The 19,041-nt window shown below is 36.3% G+C and overlaps 1 protein-coding gene across 1 annotated transcript in view; it reads left to right on the top strand.

Moving 5' to 3' along the window:
• The window catches only part of GPC5 (glypican 5), a 532,643-nt gene that overhangs the window by 74,702 nt on the left and 438,900 nt on the right, over nt 1-19,041 (top strand). The window contains exons 4-5 of the mRNA XM_072355922.1: nt 9,709-9,842; nt 13,798-13,923. Coding sequence (XP_072212023.1) covers nt 9,709-9,842; nt 13,798-13,923 — 260 coding nt within the window. The remainder of the gene's footprint in view (nt 1-9,708; nt 9,843-13,797; nt 13,924-19,041) is intronic.

Here is a 19,041-nt window from a genome sequence, read left to right as displayed (position 1 = left end):
TCATCTAGACCAACTGTTCTATTACCATTACTGCCCACTAAGCCATTGGTGCTGTTTTTAAGCCCCTCATTGGCATCAACCAGGGAGAATATGTTGCTGGCAAGAAAATAACTGTCACTGTAGGGGAGGGCAGGAAGGTGGCAGCTTGCAATAGGTTTAGGCAGAGTAGCCAGCCTGGCTACCAGAGTAGCCAGCAGAAGGTTCATGCTGCCAGGATAGAGCATGCTGCTTCCATGGAGGGAAGCTACACCCATGGAGAGGTGTAGATACCACTGCTTTTCAGATCATGATTAGAGACCACGTGATCTGACAGATACAGCAGCTGAAGTACCTTCCACCTATTTGTGGAAACTGCTGAACGGTAACTGAATTTAAAGTCCTCATCTCATATAGCTTTGTATGCAAATTGCATTGTGTTGTAAAAGAAGGTTTGACACCTAACCTAATACACAGTTGAACACCATCACCTTCCATTTCCATTCATTCACAGGTATGTGTCCAACTGCAGCTGTGGAAGACTGTGATGCTTGTATAGTATACTGACTGTTTTGATACATCAGTCATCTTTTGAATGTAACAAGAAGCAGGTATACTGCAGTCATGACCTCCATCTAATTTGGATGCCTCTAATGTTGTATTTCACTTCCTCAGTGTTTCAAAGTGGAAAAACTCTCTTTTGGAGAAGAATTTTTCTTAGATAGTATTTCTGCTACAAGCCTGGATGCCAGTGACCTACTTGGCCATCTCTGCACACCACTGGTTCATGTTCCATGGAGCATTGACCAACACCCCTAGGTCCATTTCTCCCACACAGTCTTCCAGCCAGTCTGCTCCAAGTTGTGGCCAAAGTACAGGACCCAGCACTCGGTTTTGCTGAAAGTAAGACACTAAGCTAGTGTCTTAGACAGGGTCACAATTCCTCATACTTTTTGTATGAAACCTATGCATAATAATGCATTGCAAAACAACATACCAAATTATTTGCAGTCCACTTTTTCATGTATTCAGAAAAATAAGTACAAATAAAGTGTGTAAAATTCTGACACTAATTTTACAGAAAGACAGTGTTTAGAAGGAAAATACAAGAAAAGAAACTCAGACCTCTCCTGTGCCAGGCAACCTGGAAGTATGCTGTGGTAGCCTTTGACAAGCATTTTTACAAAAAGTCTGAGCATTATGGATGCTTTTGTAAATGCACATATGTATAAAGGATACATATTTAATGTATGATTTTATAAAAAACGTTAAGGATCCTGATTCTTACATGTACAAATAAAATGAAGATATAGAGCAGTGTTAGAGATTGCTGTATAGAAACATAATGTGTTTTGTAGCAACTTTAAGGAACTGATTTTCTGAGATGTCATTGGCTGTATTTTTAGGTGAGTATTAATAACAGAGAACATAAAAATATAAGTAAAAACTAGAATTTGGTGTGGAGCTTTTACAAGGTGTTGTATAAGTTTAGTGATACTGATAGACAATGAATTATTAATGCAGCTAGCATTTCTGAGAATTTAGTACTTCTTCCCCCATTCCAGGTTACTTCTTAGGAGATTAGTTATTTTCCTTCTGGTAGTAAGTGTTTCAGTGTCTTTTCAACCTCTTATTTAAACCTGGATAAACCAGTGTTTTGTGAAGACCTTTTATGAGTACAAGACTGTCACTTACCCACATACATACATATCATGTAAGGTACCAAATTTATCTAAAAAAGTAATTTGCTTCAAAATCTCTGTATCTGCACTCTTTTTTTTTTTTCCCCATTGTTTTTTTTCTTCTCATTTCTCATTTTTTTTGGGTGGTTTTAGATTCTTGATTATCACAAAAACATGGATCTCCAATTATATAAGGTATGGTTGACAGTATCTTACACTAGGTGAAATAATATATTCTGACTATTACTGTTAACATACACTTGTGTTACAGACCTTATTTTCAGAACTACTCTTCACTCTACAATTTTGCCAACCTTCCACAAAATGTAAGGACAGAGTGCAGGGAGGCAAACACAGTCAACTTGTCTTGCTCTCAGAAACTTATGCATTGTAGGTTGTAATATATTGTGTTTTAAGAGAGCAACATGCCTGATAAAGGCTTTTGGTGACCCTGGGTAGACTCATGGTTAGTTTTAATGAACAATTCTGCCAGTATCAGACAAGAAGGCAGTGTTATCCCTCTATGTCAGAGCTATATTTTCAGGGCACACAGAAATAAAGAACAGTAAGGTATGTTTTAACCACTAGAGAACATTGATTTGTCAGTCTCACTATGCAGTGGGAGCTGATCTTGGGAAAGAACTACTGCAGGTTTTATATAATTGCTTTACAGAGGAGAACCACAGAGTGTTTTTGCTGAACATAAATGAAACACCTTGGCATCCACTGAAGCAGACTTGGATTGGGAGAGCTGGCAGCCTCTCACAAGAAGCAGTTTTGTTGAACTGCCTTTGATGAGTTTGAACTGGCAGTTCTGTATTCTGGCTGCAGGATAACTTGGCTAAGAACATTAGGATTTCCCCTAACATTAAGCCATTAAAAAAGATCATTTCCTTCCCACTCACCCCATTCAGAAGAAAAAACTCTTTTTACTGCCTGAGCTACTTGAGTATTACTCCCTCATGGAAGAAGTAGCAGAATTAAAATCACTTAAGACTTTGATAATTAAAAAGGAGAAGATGCAAATTAAAAGTATATTAAGTAACTCATACTTAGTGGGCCATTAGATGCTATTTTACAGTCACAATGTGCAGAATGAAGAAGGAAACCAGAGATAATTAGCAACTGATAAGATATGAGAACAGCCTCAAGAACCCATGCTTAAGCTGGTTTTAGTAGAAGAGAAGGATACAGGTCCCAGTTATATGCTTGCTGTAAACTGTGGTTCCCAGAATCCAAGACCTTGGACATCAGTCTTTTGCAAAGCTCTATTAAAATTTTCTTATGAAAAAACAAAACAAACAAACAACCAAAACAAAACAAAAAACACAAAAACACCACTATTTCATAGACTGTTAGTGTGTTTGTCTCTTCTTTGATCCTCCATCTTGAGCATAGATTGTAATCTCCAAGTACTGTTTTATATGCAATTATTTTGAATGTATAATCCTCTCTCCCTCCCTCTCTCTCTCTCTGCTTTGCTGGCTTTCATATTTACCCACTTTACATTAATCATTGTTGAAACTCATCTGGTTGGGTGTGGGACAAATTACCGAATTTAACAAAGCTGTTTTGAATTGTCTGCTTTGGGAACGGGCTCTTTAGTATAGAGTCTGTGATGATGGGACAAGGGGAAATGGTTTCAAGCTCAAAGAGATTAGAGTTAGATTGGGTATAAGGAAAACGTCTTTTACAGTGGGGGTGGTGAGGCACTGGAACAGATTGCTTGGAGATGTGGTGGTTGTGCCATCCCTGGAGATTATCAAAGCAAGGCTGGATCAGGTCCCTTCCAACTCTTAAGGATTCTATGTTTCTATGAATTGAATTGGCTCTTTCATGGGCTTGAAGCTACTTCTATATCTCTTTAAAAATTTATAAATACACTTTCTTGTGTATCAGCTGAGTAAAAAAAAAAAAAAAATGGTTTGAAGTTATTATTTGGCAAGTCCATTTAAATTTTGCAGGTGTTTATAAACTGAATATTTAAAGAATTGTGCAAACATCTTTCTAAGTATCAACTTTAGTCTGTAACTCTCTGGACTGTTCCTATTTTCCCCATCCAAGTTGTGTTGGACTTCTCTCTTAAATTCTGTAAAATGATGAAATGTATGTGTGAAATGAAGAAAACTTTAAGTTGCTGCTGTATCTCTAAGGTTCTGATGTCTAAGAAGTCTTGCCAAGAACCCCAAGGCTACAGTGTAGAAAGAGACAATTAGAAAACAATGCAGTATTTCTCCATGATCTGCCTATGTTGTAAATACCAGTAATGCTCCACTGCTCATTCCTAATAGTCTCATTAATGTGCTTTTCCTGTTCTGCAGGAAAAACAAAAAAACAAACAAACAAACACAAAACAAAACAAAACAAAACAATCCTATTTTAATTAATGTTTCTTCTTCTGGTATTCAAGAGCTTGAAATTAAAGAATCCTTTAAAATTTCATACACCTCTGCATATTAAACATATTAAAATACGTTTGTCGTTGTGCTAGAAGTATAATATTGAACCAGCATCTGTTAGCGGCAGTGAGCAGTAAGAGCTTGTTCTAATGCTTGGAAATGTTGAAATGTTGGCGCTCCCTCTTGTGGTGTAACTGAAAAAAGGAAAATCGCGTTAAATCAAATGTGAGGGTAACTCGGCCTGTGTTGCAGGAGCTCAGCTAGACGTTGTTATAAGTTAAAAGGAGAAGCTAATTTGATCTTGAGAAGTCTTCATTTTTACCTGTTAGACGATCAAAAAGTGCCAAAGCCCAGAGCTGCCTGATAAAGTGAACCTTCCTTTCCATAGCAGCCAGCAGTGACTGGCTACCAGCACAAGGTGCAGAACAGGAGGTGATGTAGTGCTCTTACTACACTCCTCTGACTGACATGCAACCGTCTATCTACCTGAAAGTATCACACATCCCTTTGCAAGTTTTGAATCTGAATCTGTAAATGTTCTAGACCAGATGACTTGTGTTTCTGGACAAATATTTTGGGTAGTTTGAAGTTGTAATCAGTTGCTGGAAACACTTATGACTTCAAGAGTCTGCTTCTCAAAGAACGTATGCACTTGTTCACTCCCAGGAAACCAAGTATACCCTACTTAATAACTTCTTGAAATTATTTTTTAATTTATTTTTATTTTTTATAACGTATTTTCAAACAGTTGTTCTGCCATCTTATTGTAACTGTTGTTTAAAGCCATTGGACTTCCATTCATTTTTCTACCAGTGTTCAAGGGAATTTAAGGGATGGTGGCAAATTTGTGATAGCTAGATCTGAAGACCATCAGACTGATCAGTAACTGAAATATGCATTAAAGAAAATCAGTTTTATGTTCGTACATGGACTACAGCCACTCTAGTACCTTACAGTCTGTGAGACTGTGTCCTAGTCTAGTGAATGGGAGCGGCACATCCTGTTAACAGGAAATCCTGGATATATACTTATCAAAAGCTTACAGTGCATAGGAGTGAAAAAATTGTGAATTAAAGGGCAATTTACAGAATCCTCATTCTGATTCCATGCTAAAGCTGAGTCTAAGCTGTGGGGGTATGTATCCAGAAGTGTTTTCTTCCTTCTCACTCTAGGTACATACATAAGAACTAATGAAAGAAAACTGCAGGCACATTGCACAACTAGAAGATGCTCATCTTTTCAGTGTATTTTGCCACAGCCTGTGACCAAAACCGGAGCAGAAAATCTCAGGATTCCTGAGGCCTGTTTCTGGCACGGTGGAATGGTTTAAAGATATGGCACAGTTAATCAGTGGGACTTGGTGTTATCTGATGTGAAGTACACCAGAGCACTGTGCATTCAGTTTGTTTCCGTCATGTCACTGCCAGACTTTTCTGCTGGCCTGGAGCTGGTGTGATCTCCTGCAGTCTGGGAGATAGACTGGTTATGGTACCTGATCTAGTATACCTGTTGCACCTCTATGTGTCCCAATACTATACTACATTACAATACTGTAATGTCTGTACTGTGTCTCTGCCACTAGTGAATACCAGGCTCATGTGTGTTAGCATCCTAGGTTATTTAGATCAGCTAGATCTGTTCATCTTTTTTATATAATTATTATCTTTTCTTGTGCATATGGATGCAATGGAAGAAGGTATTTCTGTGAATATTTGAATGTATTCACCCATGGGTATATATGCATACATAATTGAACACACACACAAACATATGTACATACATACATACTCGTGCGTTTGTGTTTATACCTTCTTTTCTTAATCTTCCTTCAGATTTGTAGACAGTCATGATACTTTTCAAGTCCAAATCTACCTTTATGGCACCCATGTCATAGTACTGTTTGTAATTGCTTTTACTCAGCAGTCTTCTCTCAGTCAGTCAAATTCCTGTTTGCAGCTAATTTTGCATATTCCAGAAAGGTCTCACAACTGTGTTTTATTACATTGTTTCACTCCACACCTTGTCTTTAAGATACCACAGCAGTTCTATTATCAATTTTTTAAAGAGGTGTTACTTTTATTTCAGTCTTTAAATTAAATGTAGGAGTGATCATCAGATTTCAGAATCACAGAATCAAAGAATGGCTCAGGTTGGAAGGGACCTTAAGGATCATGAATCTCCAACCCCCCTACCAACCTGGGCCACCAACTTTCACATTTAATACTAGACCAGGCTGCCCAGGGCCCCATCCAGCCTGGCCTTGAACACCTCCGTATAAATGGTGAAATCAGAAGTAACCATTATTGCAGTGGTGAAAAGTCCCAAAGAATGTGGCTGATTTGCCCTATTGAATATGTGAACGTAGAGAACATCATTGTCCAGTCCTCTTTAAAAGCAAAGGATACTCGAGTTTTCCCAATGATGTGTAGCCAGAGATGTTCTACTGAATCTCACCACACAAAGTCAAACTGCCATAAAGTTCATGGGTGGCACTAATTGCAATTTAACTGCATGGTTATTACAAGAGCTTTTAATTAACCCAGTCATCATACTGTGGCATACAAATTGTGCATAATAACAGCATGCTGAGTATAATGACAATAGGTTTGTCTGAACTGTGAAAATCAGGAGTTTCATAATTTTCTGAGGTTTCCTTTTAAGCCTTTATATATTTTTCAGTGTTTTTTTTTAAGAACATTTGACCAAAGAAGGGGGGGGAAAGAAATCAACTAATTGAATGGGCTTGTCTGTTTTAAAATGTTACAGCAGTTTTTAATTCTTGAAATTCTAGATTTGTAATTCTCTTTTGAATAATATTTTGAGGCATTTTTTCAGTCTTACTTTCATCAGAGTATTTTCAGTTCCCTCTGAGAATCAGTTTATACTTCAAGCTTTCATTTATTTATTTATTTATTTATTTATTTATTTTTATTTTTTATTTTTATTTGAGGTCAAGAAATGCTCCTTTTGTGGAAACGTTTCAGTGGAAGTGGAAGACGATAAGAATACATTATGATCAAATATTGCTGCAAAATGATCGTTCATGTAGTGAGCGCACTCCCCTTCTCTCAAAGTTCCATGCAGTCTGTGTCTCTGAAGAATGGCAGTAATAGCACTGGATGATTTTGGATGATTTTTTATGCTTGAAAGGTTAACTTTGCAGCCCAAAGACTGAAATGGTGTGTCTAATGGATGTTATAGTTCTTCTGAAAACAGTGGAAATAAACTAAGTGACATTATACGTGTGCCATGTACTAATTCTAGAGACTTGAAAAATGCATCTTAAAAAAAAGTAGACATTTATTAGAGGTTATAACCATTATTATACGTTATTAGACTTTAAATTTTATTTTATATTTTATTTTATTTTACTTTAATGTATCATCAACTTTCTACTGGAAAATGAAAGTCTGACATTTCAGTTTTAAATTTTTTGGCTCACAGACACAGTGGGCACCTGAAGGCAAGATAATACTGTATGACCTTTTCATGGGAACAGCGGCAGTTCACTGAAGACACTGTGGCAGTAAGGAAAGCAAAAGCCCATTTGCCACCCGTGTACAGTTAGTGTATTGAGTATGGCATAATAATGACAGCCAGCAGTCAGCACTAAAAAAGAAACAGATTAGTGAATGATACTGTATGATGCATTTAACAAGAAGTAATTGACACCACAGTAGTCAGCTACTCAGGCAGGCAGTGTTCCCAGTGCTTTAGATATAAGAGATATGGGAATGATAACAGACTGGCATCATCAGAGTACCTGCTTATACATGCTCATCCTGAAGAAACTATGTCTGAAGAAGTAAGTAAGTGACTTTGCTAAAGGTTACTGAGGTAACTTTCAGCTGTGAGAGATATCGCTACCATTAACAGAACAGCTCTTAGCATTATGAGTATGATGTGTACTTTATGGCAATGACAGAGGTGTGTGTGGTGCTGCATAACCACTTTTTTCAATTTAACTAATGCTGTTTTCAGAATTTTCCACAGATGTCTTTTGAAAAATAAATAAATAAAATAAAATAAAATAAAATAAAATAAAAAAGAAAAAAAAGAAAAAAAGAAAAAAAAGGCTATTTGTTAAAACGACATTTCAGATAACAACTGGATTTTGAGATTTTGACAGTATTTATGAATATGAAGTTTGAGATTACATTTAAGAAAGATTTTATATTTGAAACTACGGTTTACTTGTAAATGTGTAAGTGAATGCAATATTTCCCAAATGGCACAAAACATTTCTTGAGGCATTGACTCAAAGAGAATGAATCATAGAATCATAGAATGGTCTGGGTTGAAAATGATCTCAAAGATCATCTAGTTTCAACTCCCCTGCCATGGGAAGAGTTGTCAACCACCAGACCAGGCTGCCCAGAGCTACACTCAGCCTGGCCTTGAATGCCTCTAGGGATGGGGCATCCACAACCTCTCTGGGCAACCTGTTTCAGTGTGTCACAACCCTCTGAGTGAAAAACTTCCTCCTAATATATAACCTAAACCTCCCCTGTCTTAGTTTAAAGCCATTCCCCCTTGTTCTATCACTATCAATCCACGTGAACAGTTATAAACACTCTGAAGCAAGCATATAATATATAAAATGGGCATTGTCCATACTGACAGGCACTGTGATCATAAAAACTTCTGGTTTTCTTTATTTGTTCATTTCAGTCAGGGTGAATGTAATGACATTTTATTTTAAATTCTCTGTGAATTCTTCTGTTTTTATTTTAACAAGGTTGACTATGTATTGAAAACAAGTTTTAATAAATCACATGCAGTATTAGTTTTTCAGTAGAGCATGCACAAAATATATGTACTGTTTTGTCTGCTTAATATCTTGTCTGATATGATCCTCAGCATGAAGTATGTCTTGTTTAATAAATATGTATGGCATTAATTACTTTTCTTTAGTGACTAGGAAGAATAATGAGCTGTGAACATGGATTGATATCCTCTATAGCAGAAAATGCTCAGTATTACATTTTTTAAAAAAAGCTCATATTAATTCATATGTATTGACATATAGATCAGAAAACCAGACGTATAAAATCAGTTAGTATTTTCAGCATCTATGGTCTGAATCATTAAACTTGCATCTCGGATCATTAAATTTACATCTTCCAAAGTTGTAATGCAAGTTTCCGTCATGCTTAAGTGTTCAGTGTATGCTCCGAGTAACTGTGCTGAACATGCTGTAACAATTCATCAACCCTGAAAGAAATCACAGAGTTTAATGCATATTAGAAAATATGATTGGAGTTTATTGCTGAAAAATAGAAATATGCTGCATTACATGTCATGATCTCTGAGGTTACTGTTACTGTCTGCATAGCAGTTTCTTGACAGGAAGGAAAAAAAACACCATCAGTAAAATACATGTAGCTTGCTTATACACCTTGTATTCCTTCAAAAGGAGTGATTTCATTTGTATTTTTCTTATACAAAATGAAATGCAATTGTGCGTTTTCTGCTTTCACTGTGGACACAGTGTTGACAAGTATGATAATTAATCATATTTTTCTTAGCTAATCTTCATGATGTGTCCATGTATTTTCATGCTAAAATGGACTTCAACAGAATAAAGAGAAACAAAATATATATTTTTCTTACATATGCTCTTTACTCCTTAATGTCTGTTTTCCTTTTAGGTGAACAAGGTGTGTGGCCCACCTGTAAGGAAGCCTACACAGTCTCCACATTGCTCTTTTGATCAGAACAAATATAACCAAGGACTGAAGATGTTCTCAAGAGACGTTGAAGAAACCCTTGCCAGCAGAAGAAAGTAAGGCATTAGTTTTACAGCCAGAAAAAAAGAATAAAGTAAGCCATTAATTTTACAACAGAATAGGTTATATTCAAAGCAATGGCATGAAATAATGAAGGGAAAGAGATGCAAAAGATAATTTTGTTTTGGTTGGCGCAGAATTTCATCAGTCAATATCTATTCCACATTCTAATATCTGACTTCATCTGGGACTGTTCCATGATGTAAAAATGTGATGTCTGAGATGACCTCAGGGGGGAACTTATAGGACATCAGAGGAGCGGACAGTAAAAAACAATGAAGCGGGGGGCTGGGGGAAGGAGATTGTGATTGGTACAGATTTCAGTTTAGCAACTTTACAGTTCATTTCACTTTTGCTTGCTACCTCCTGGATCATCTACTTCCTTATTTGTCACAATCACTTAATGTTTTTCTTTATATTCCCATGGCAACTGTAACAACTCCTGGGGGAGAAGAGCAACTTCAGCAATTGCTTACAGCTTGCTTTTAAGGAAGCAAAGTTGTCCCAGTCATCCACTTTACCTGCTGTATACCTCCCAGCCACATTCACAAGTTTAGCAGGAAAGAACAGGCTTCTCCCAAATGATGCAGATTTGATTTATGACAATGATTATAAGAAAAGGAAATGAACAAAAGGATTCAATTAAATGTGTGACTCCTACAGGTTCCCTAATTTTTCCATAGAATCATAGAATCATAGAATTACCCAGGTTGGAAAAGACCTTGAAGATCATCAAGTCCAACCGCAGCCTAACCAGTACCCCATCTTTAAAAAAACCTCCGCTAAATCATATCCCTGAGTACCACATCCAAAAGGCTCTTAAACACATCCAGGGATGGCGATTCAACCACCTCCCTGGGAAGCCTATTCCAGTACCTAACTACCCTTTCTGTAAAGAAGTTCTTCCTAATATCCAACCTAAACTTGCCCTGGAGCAACTTGAGGCCATTTCCCCTCGTCCTGTCACTTGTCACTAGTGAGAAGAGACCTGCTCCACTCTCACTGTAAGAACCTTTCAGGTACTGGAAGAGGGCGATAAGGTCTCCCCTCAGCCTCCTTTTCCCCAGACTAAACAGCTCCAGCTTCCTTAGCCTCTCCTCGTAGGGCTGATTCTCCAAGCCCTTCACAAGCCTCGTTGCCCTTCTCTGGACCTGCTCCAGTGTCTCCATATCTTTCTTGTGCTGAGGTGCCCAAAACTGGACACTACTCACGGTGAGGCCTCACCAATGCCGAGTACAGGGGCAGGATGACTTCCTTAGTCCTGCTCACCACACCATTCTTGATACAAGCCAGGATGCTGTTGGCCTTCTTGGCCACCTGGACACACTGTCGGCTCATGTTCAGCCGTGCATCAATCAGTACCCCCAGGTCCATTTCCTCCACACAGTCCTCCAGCCACTCTGCCCCAAGTCTATAGCGCTGCCTGGGGTTGCTGTGGCCGAAGTGCAGGACTTGGCATTTGGTCTTGTTGAACCTCATCCCATTGGCTTCAGCCCAGCTCTCCAGCCTGTCTAGATCCCTCTGTAGGGCCTCGCAACCCCCAGGCAGATCCACACTCCCAGCTAATTTAGTGTCATCTGCAAACTTACTGAGGGCTCACTCAATGCCCTCATCGAGGTCATCAATAAAGATATTGAAGAGGACAGGCCCCAGCACCGATCCCTGGGGAACACCACTCGTGACCAGTCGTGTCAGTCGTGATCAGGTTGGTCAAACAGGACCTGTCCTTCATGAACCCATGCTGGCTAGGCCTGATCCCCGGACCATCCCGCACATGCCACATGATCTCCCTCAAAACTATCTGTTCCATAACCTTCCCTGGAACCGAGGTGAGGCTAACAGGCCTGTAGTTCCCCGGATCCTCCTTACAACCTTTCTTGTAAATGGGAGTCACGTTGGCAAGCCTCCAGTCTTTCGGGACCTCACTAGTCAACAAGGAGAGCTGATAGATGATGGAAAGTGGCTCGGCTACCACCTCTGCCATATTCATATACCATATTCATATACCATATTCATATACCATATTCAGCTTCAGATGAAAATTTACATTTTGAAGTATATGTTGGACTATCTCTGTCTGAACTTTTCACTATCAGACAGTTTAAACTTCAGCATCCCGAGCAGATGAAATTATAAACAAAAGAAAAAAACAACAACAACAAAAAAAAAAAACACCAAAAAAAACCATTTCCAAATAAACTGCTGAGAAATATTAGTAGCTTCCACTGACTGTAATTGCACATTTGTGCTCAACTGCCTGTAGTTACATGCTGTCTGAGCTAGAAGATGATGATGTGAAAATTCACATTCAGACCATCTGCCCTTCTAGCTACTTTGATCAGACATCTACAGGGGTTGAAATCAGTTATTACTTATACATTAACTTCATCTTTGCCTCGGGTTGTGTTTGCTAATAAACTGAATAACCGACTTTTCTGTTAGAATGCAGTTTGTCATAAGATATGATTGCAGCTCTATTTATTTCCATTTCTGTATGGAGTTAATTGGATGGATTGATTGTACAAAAGAAATTCCAGCTAGTTTCTATGAGAAGACTCTAATCACTAATTTTCATCCAGAACATAAGCCCAACACATAAAGGCAGTCTTACTCAATGTAAAATTGAAAATGCAACTTTGGGGACAGAGAAGTACAGGTTATAACTATCCATGGTTGGGAGAGCACAGATGAATCATATTTATGTATTTAAAATATATTGCACATATGCACTAAAAAATGACTCTGAGATTTTCAGAACTGCAGTTTTAGATATACTAATACAATCAGCTTGCATTAAATAGTTATAGAAATTATGAATCTCTATGCTTTGTATAGAGTCTTCTGGTATTCTAATAATGGACTGCATAGAATACTCATGTTTTTTCTGTGTTAGTTTATAGTAAACAATAATTAAGAGTTTAATTCCTTGTTTCATTTTAGATCTACAATAACTAAACATTTGGAAATGTCTAGAACTTTTTATTTATTTATTTTTACAACTCCAAATGCCATTCAATAAGGTAAAATAAACTGAAGCTTGTTGGTTTTATAGAGCAATGAGTACAGAATTTGTTGGCACAATTCTCCTTTGTGCCTGAGAGTCATAGATAACTCATATACTGTGAAATTCTAAACCTGAATAAATAAGTATTTTAATTTTTCACAGCAGGGATTAGTCTCCCAGCAAGAGATTTTCAGTAAATAAGCAAAGAAATTATAAACATAAATATCACAATTTATTTACAAATATACTAACTAAAGAAACCCACTGATTTCTTTTGATTTCAGTATAAAAACTTACTATCAGCTCTGGGCATCTTGGCAATTATTTAAAATAGCAATACATAATTTATAACTTAGCAGCATAGGGCGATAAAATTAATGTCATTTTTCAGACAGTAATTTAAATATCTACTAAATATTTAATGTCTACATCTTAAACTCATTCTACCTAAATCATGAATTCCCCATAACTCTAACTGGTACTCTTTCTATTACTTGTATAACTGTGCAGGGGACAGATTGATAGTGCTGAAAAACAGGTGACAATAAACACCTATTTTTTAATTTGTTATGCCTAATAAATAAATAAATAAATAAAAGTAAAAGAGAAACCTACATTTCTACAAGTGTAACGTTGCAGATTGTATCAGAACTATACCAGAAAATTTCAGAGTGTAGGAAAATAATTCCTGTTCCAAAGCATGAACAAATTGTTTTGTTTAATTTTCACAAATGAAAGTATCAACTCTGTGAACTACTGAAATGTACCTGAGGGAATCCTAATTAGGTAACAGAAAATTGGCAAATTGATTTAAAAAAAAAATCATTGGAACCAAGAGACTACTTAGAAAAAGCATATTCTGTATCTTCTCGTAGAAATGCACGACTGCAGTATTGTATAATACTGTTGATTGACACTATCAATTGCTTCCATATTCCTCTGTACAGAGAATTTATCAGCCACCTTCGCCTCTACAGAGCCTTTTATGGTGGCCTGGCTGATCAGCTATGTGGTAATGAGTTGGCAGCTGCGGATGGTATCCCATGTTGGAATGGAGAAGATCTTGTAAAAAGGTACCTTTTTCACTCTGTTCTGTATTTTTTTTTTTCCTACCCTGCATTTTTCATTTCTCTAAAATAACTTCCATGTGGAATCAAGTGCATCATTTCCCTGAGTATGTGTCAAAAACAGATTGAAAAACAAGTCAGAATGGGTTTCTTAGGCTTCATCTGAGAACAGTAAAAAAAATCTGTTTTTTTTTCCTCAGACATTTCTCCTTCACATTTATGGAGCTTAACCATACTGTGGTTAGAAGAAGACGACTGACTCACATTTGCAAAATATAATTGGAAAAAAAAAATAGCTTTTTTTTTTTTTTGAGTGTATGTGATTTATATACAGTGCTTCTTTTAATATGTAGTTTGTGGTAAGGATCTGAAGATATTTGCTTAAAATTTTCTTTAGCACTGAGGAATGAACTAATCTCCTTATATATGTGGTTTCTCAGATGAGAACTATAAGTTCAAATACTAAGATAAGATAAAATATTTTAAAGGTGAACCGCTTGTTATTTTACATACAATCGTGCTTGAGAGGCATTATTCAGTAGCAATGGCAAAAAAAAAAAAAAAAAAAAAAAAAAGAGAAAAAATAAACTATTCTGCACTTGGCTGACTGTGTTTGAAATCAGAATGTTTCACAACTTATAGAATGCTAACATTTGTGGATGTCAGATGGACTTTCACAGTATCTATGCTTCATTACTTTCATCAAGAAAATAAGTATTTCTTTCAGCAGATGATAGAGTTCTCAATATTAAGAGGTTAGTTGCAATTATGTTTTATACAGATCTGCTAATACTAAGTGTGGGTATTATCAAAGAAGGTGGCCATAGGCTGTAAGGTGAGTTAATAAAGTATGAGAGAGCTGGTACTAAGCAGAAAAGCAGAAAAGTGACAGACTGCTGCTTTAACTTGGGTTTTGAGAGGCAGGTCCTGCCTGGCTGATGTGGTCTCCTTCTATGACCTCATCTCCTATGGCAAGATGACCTGCTTAGAAGATAAGGGAAAGGCTGTAAATGTTGTCTATGTGGATTTTGGTAAAGCTTTTGACACCATTTTTCACAGTATTTTTCTAGATGCTCATGGCTTGGATGTGTGTATAGTTTGCAGCACCTTGAATATTGTGTTCAGTTTTAGGCTTCTCACTACAGAAAGGATATTGCTGGTGAAAGGACTGAAAAATAAGACATAAGAGGTCCCCATCAGTAGAAGTATTTAAAAGATGTATGAACATGGCACCAAGGGGCACAGTTTAGTGATGGGACTTAATGAAAGTCAGTCTCAGAAATATGCTCAACAGACTCAAATAAATTCACAAGGGGAATATGTTTGAGCAAGAAAGGCTTCTGCCCATGGTGTAGAGAACCTGCTTTGGCAGGGGGGTTGGACTCTATGATCTCTAGAGGTCCCTTCCAACCCCTACAATTCTGTAATTTGGTGATTCTGCCCCACAACTGTACTGAAAAATGATGGTTGAAATAGATTAATGAATCAATCAAATAGTGAAGAGATTTGATGGGATGTGAATTGCATTGAAAGTGGTGATGTTCATGGACATTTTGAAGGGAAATGAAGATATCAGGCAATGGGAACTTGAACTAATCAGTGCGCAGACACATCAATTTAGAAGAGCTTAAATGAATACATGCACAAAATACAACACAAAAACTGGGGCAAGTCTTCCAAGACAATCTTGATGAAACTCAGCACAAGCCCAGGTATATGATTTTCAGGAATATTATGGCATACTTGAAGAATACTCCCAAAAGCATTATGAGAACAATCTAGAAAACTCAGCTTACCAGGAAAAAAAAAAGAAAAAAAAAAAAAGAGTTAAAGGAGTGAAAGATCTAGATTTGTTGCTAAGAGGGAGGAAAATATCCAGAGAAACAGATAATGGCTAGAATATGTAGCAAACTTTTAAAATGTAGTTAGATTAAATATTAATCTTCTAGTGATGAGGACAATGAGGGACAAAAGTAGGCAGTTAAGAGGCCTGGCATTTGCCTTCTTGTTTAAGTTCAGGCAGAAAAAGTAATAATGTAAAAAAGTAATGTCTAATAAGTCAGCTAAAGCCATTATTTATTTATTTATTTTTTCCATGGAGATACAAAGGTGAATTGGATAGCCTCCTAAGATCTCCTTCAGCCTTCTGATTCTGATTCTAGTAATATCTAAATCCTTTGTTGTTCAACTTCTGTTGTCATGATCCCAGGATACTGTGACATTTTAGAAGCAATAATGACCTGAGCAGGCATGGCTGCTTTCCTCTGTAAATATTGAAGAAAACCTGAATCTGTAAACTTGCTTTTTTTCCTGTTTTTAACCTCTCCCTCCTAACTAGTAGAGTAATAAGTAAAGGTATTGCTGAATTTGTCCATGCAATGTTCCTAGCCACTGAGGGAGAGGATGGAAAAATCTACAGTGTACAAATTAATTAAATGTAAAGGAATTTTGTTTGTTTCAACATTATTCATCCCTGTTTTAACCTTCTATTTCAAAATTGCATACCATAGCAGTTATTGACTGAAGTTTTGGATCTGACACGAGAAAGCAATGCCATAGGCTACATAATGCTAATGCAAGTGTAGCAGCGCCTGAAGAGATTGCTAAATGCTTGCTGTGTGCTGTGTCTGTGATTCTATTTTGAAGCAGCAAAAATCACTGGAAACATAAGATAGATGTGATTTTAAAAAGTCTTTGTTGCTCTTCTTTCTCCTTTTCGTTGCATTTTTATAAAGGAAGTAAGTTAGGATTTTAACAGCTGTAATATTGCATTTCAAGCAAATCTTATAGCTTTCACCATATTTCATATCACCTAGTGATTATCAAGTATGGATGGGAAAATGTCAGAGAAATAGAAAAGAGGTTATTATTGCTTGCCTAGCAGTTTACATTTCATATGCTTCTGATAATTCCTTTTTGCTTTTTTCTTTTTTTCTTTTTTTTTTTTAATGTGTGTGTGTGTGTGTGGTTTTTAATATCCATAATGTCATGACTGTGTTGTCCTTGATTCTGAAAATAGTACTTGTTCTGAGTCTAGCCTATAGCATACAGATATAGGGTCACATTTTTATCAAAACTAAGAATCTGTAAACGTCAGGCAAGATTTGTAGTTGACAAATCTTTCAGGAGCAAGACTATTCTCACAAGGTCCATTTCACTGCAGAATGAGGGATGATACTTCAAATAGATTCTTTCCACTTTCAGCCTTTCCACTGTTTTAGACAGCTGTGTGACTACAATGGCTGGTTATGAAAATGTCTATTTTATAGGCATAACTGAATCCTGTGATGATATACACAGACTTTAGTGTTATAGGTTTCATGAGATTCAGTGGAAAAAGAGAAATTACAATTGGTAAGTTATGCATACCAAAGCATCTGAAGATAATTGCATTAAGAAGTTCAGAATTTCAGTAGTTACTTATTTATACAGCTAACAGGAATTGTGCAAATGGGGAGGAAAGAGGAGGAGATAGATTTAACTGACATTTATACAGCTTTGATTGTCTGGAGCACATAACTGGAATGTGAATTAAACATCCACCGGGGAGAGCTGTATGTGTATTTTACATCTCAAGACCTGTGATTCTACTGAAACTATAATAGATGTGAGAGAAGGAAATAGTAAAATTACATGTGTTGAAGGATTCAAAAGTAATGGAGATTATTAAAAACAGCTAATCAAGTTTGGGAGGAAGAATTTCATACAAAATACATATCAAAAGTATCCAAATTAAGAGGAATCAAACAGCACGATTGATTTTAATTGCTGAGCAAGCTGTTAGAAAGTGATTATAATAAGCATCTATCATCAAATAAATGTTTAGCTTTGGCATAGCTTCTAGGCTGGGGAAAAGATTTTTCTCCTACTATTCTTAAGTATTCTGAAATAAAAGTACAATCCTGCATCATTTCTCAGCCAACAAAACCAGATAAATGGTTATATAAATAAATTTGTTTGTTTTATTACTATTTATTTATTTATTTTTAGATAGTTCTTACTTTATAACAAGGCAGAACTAAAATTACTATTGAAGGCACCACTTGCCACCTATGCAAAACATTTGGCTGATCAACTTGAAATATCAGAATAGCCCATTGTGGCTTCTACTGCTTTTCCTAATATGCTGTTGCCAACAAGGATCAGTAAGAGATGCCCAAAGAAAGGCAACTATAAACATGCACTTCCTAACAACTAGCAAAGACAAGACAAACTAACCAGAATTGTTATATACTTTTCCCTGAATTCAGGAGAATTCTTTCATTACAATTTATAAATTTGCATTTGAAAAAGTGCTGGTGTCAGGATATATTTTATGTCTAATCAGCAACACCAATAGTTTTATCATCAGCACCATTATTTTTACCACCACCAACCCCAAAAGAAACATCATTAATGTCCTATCTTGATTACAAGAAGAATGAGTGGGTCTCATGAGAATCTTTATCACCATCAATGTATAAAACAAAAGGCATTTCTGTTTCTGTCAGCAACATGTAATCCAATAATAAAATAATGGTATTTGTCTCTTTACTAGTTTTCCGGTATAACGTTTTGTTGTCTTATGTTGTGAGAAATCTTGAATACTGTTCTTGCTTAGCTTAATGAATTTGGGATTTAAAGTGGGATTCTAAGCTATTTCAGAGGAAGACAAATAGTAGAAGAAAAAATAATACTGATTTGATGATAGATTGTATAAAAACTACATAATATATTTAATATTTGTAACTCTGATCCCTCTGTCACTTGCTTTTAGGAGATCCAAATCTGTTCTTAAGGGAAAAAATTAAATGGCATATAATTCCTTTGCTTAAATTATTTGTGGATTTTGTTCTCTATTTTGTCATGAAATATACACATAAAAATATTCCTGCTTTAATAACTGTAATATCAGTTTTCAGCATATTTCATTTGATTACCTCTAAATAAATGATCTGTTTTTCCTTCTGTCTTCTTGAACAAAAATATAGTTTTCTGTAGTGTTTGTCGTAGGAGAGAAAGAACATTGACCAAACTTATAGAAATATTTGAATTCTGTCATCATAATAACTTCATTCTGGAGTGTTAGATATTCATTTTACACAGCCTCAAAAAATAACTATATATATATATATATGTACACAC

The sequence above is a fragment of the Excalfactoria chinensis genome, chromosome 1 (assembly GCF_039878825.1).
Source record: "Excalfactoria chinensis isolate bCotChi1 chromosome 1, bCotChi1.hap2, whole genome shotgun sequence".
In the NCBI taxonomy this organism is placed as follows: Eukaryota; Metazoa; Chordata; class Aves; order Galliformes; family Phasianidae; genus Excalfactoria; species Excalfactoria chinensis.
This window is presented reverse-complemented; position numbering and strand designations above follow the sequence as displayed.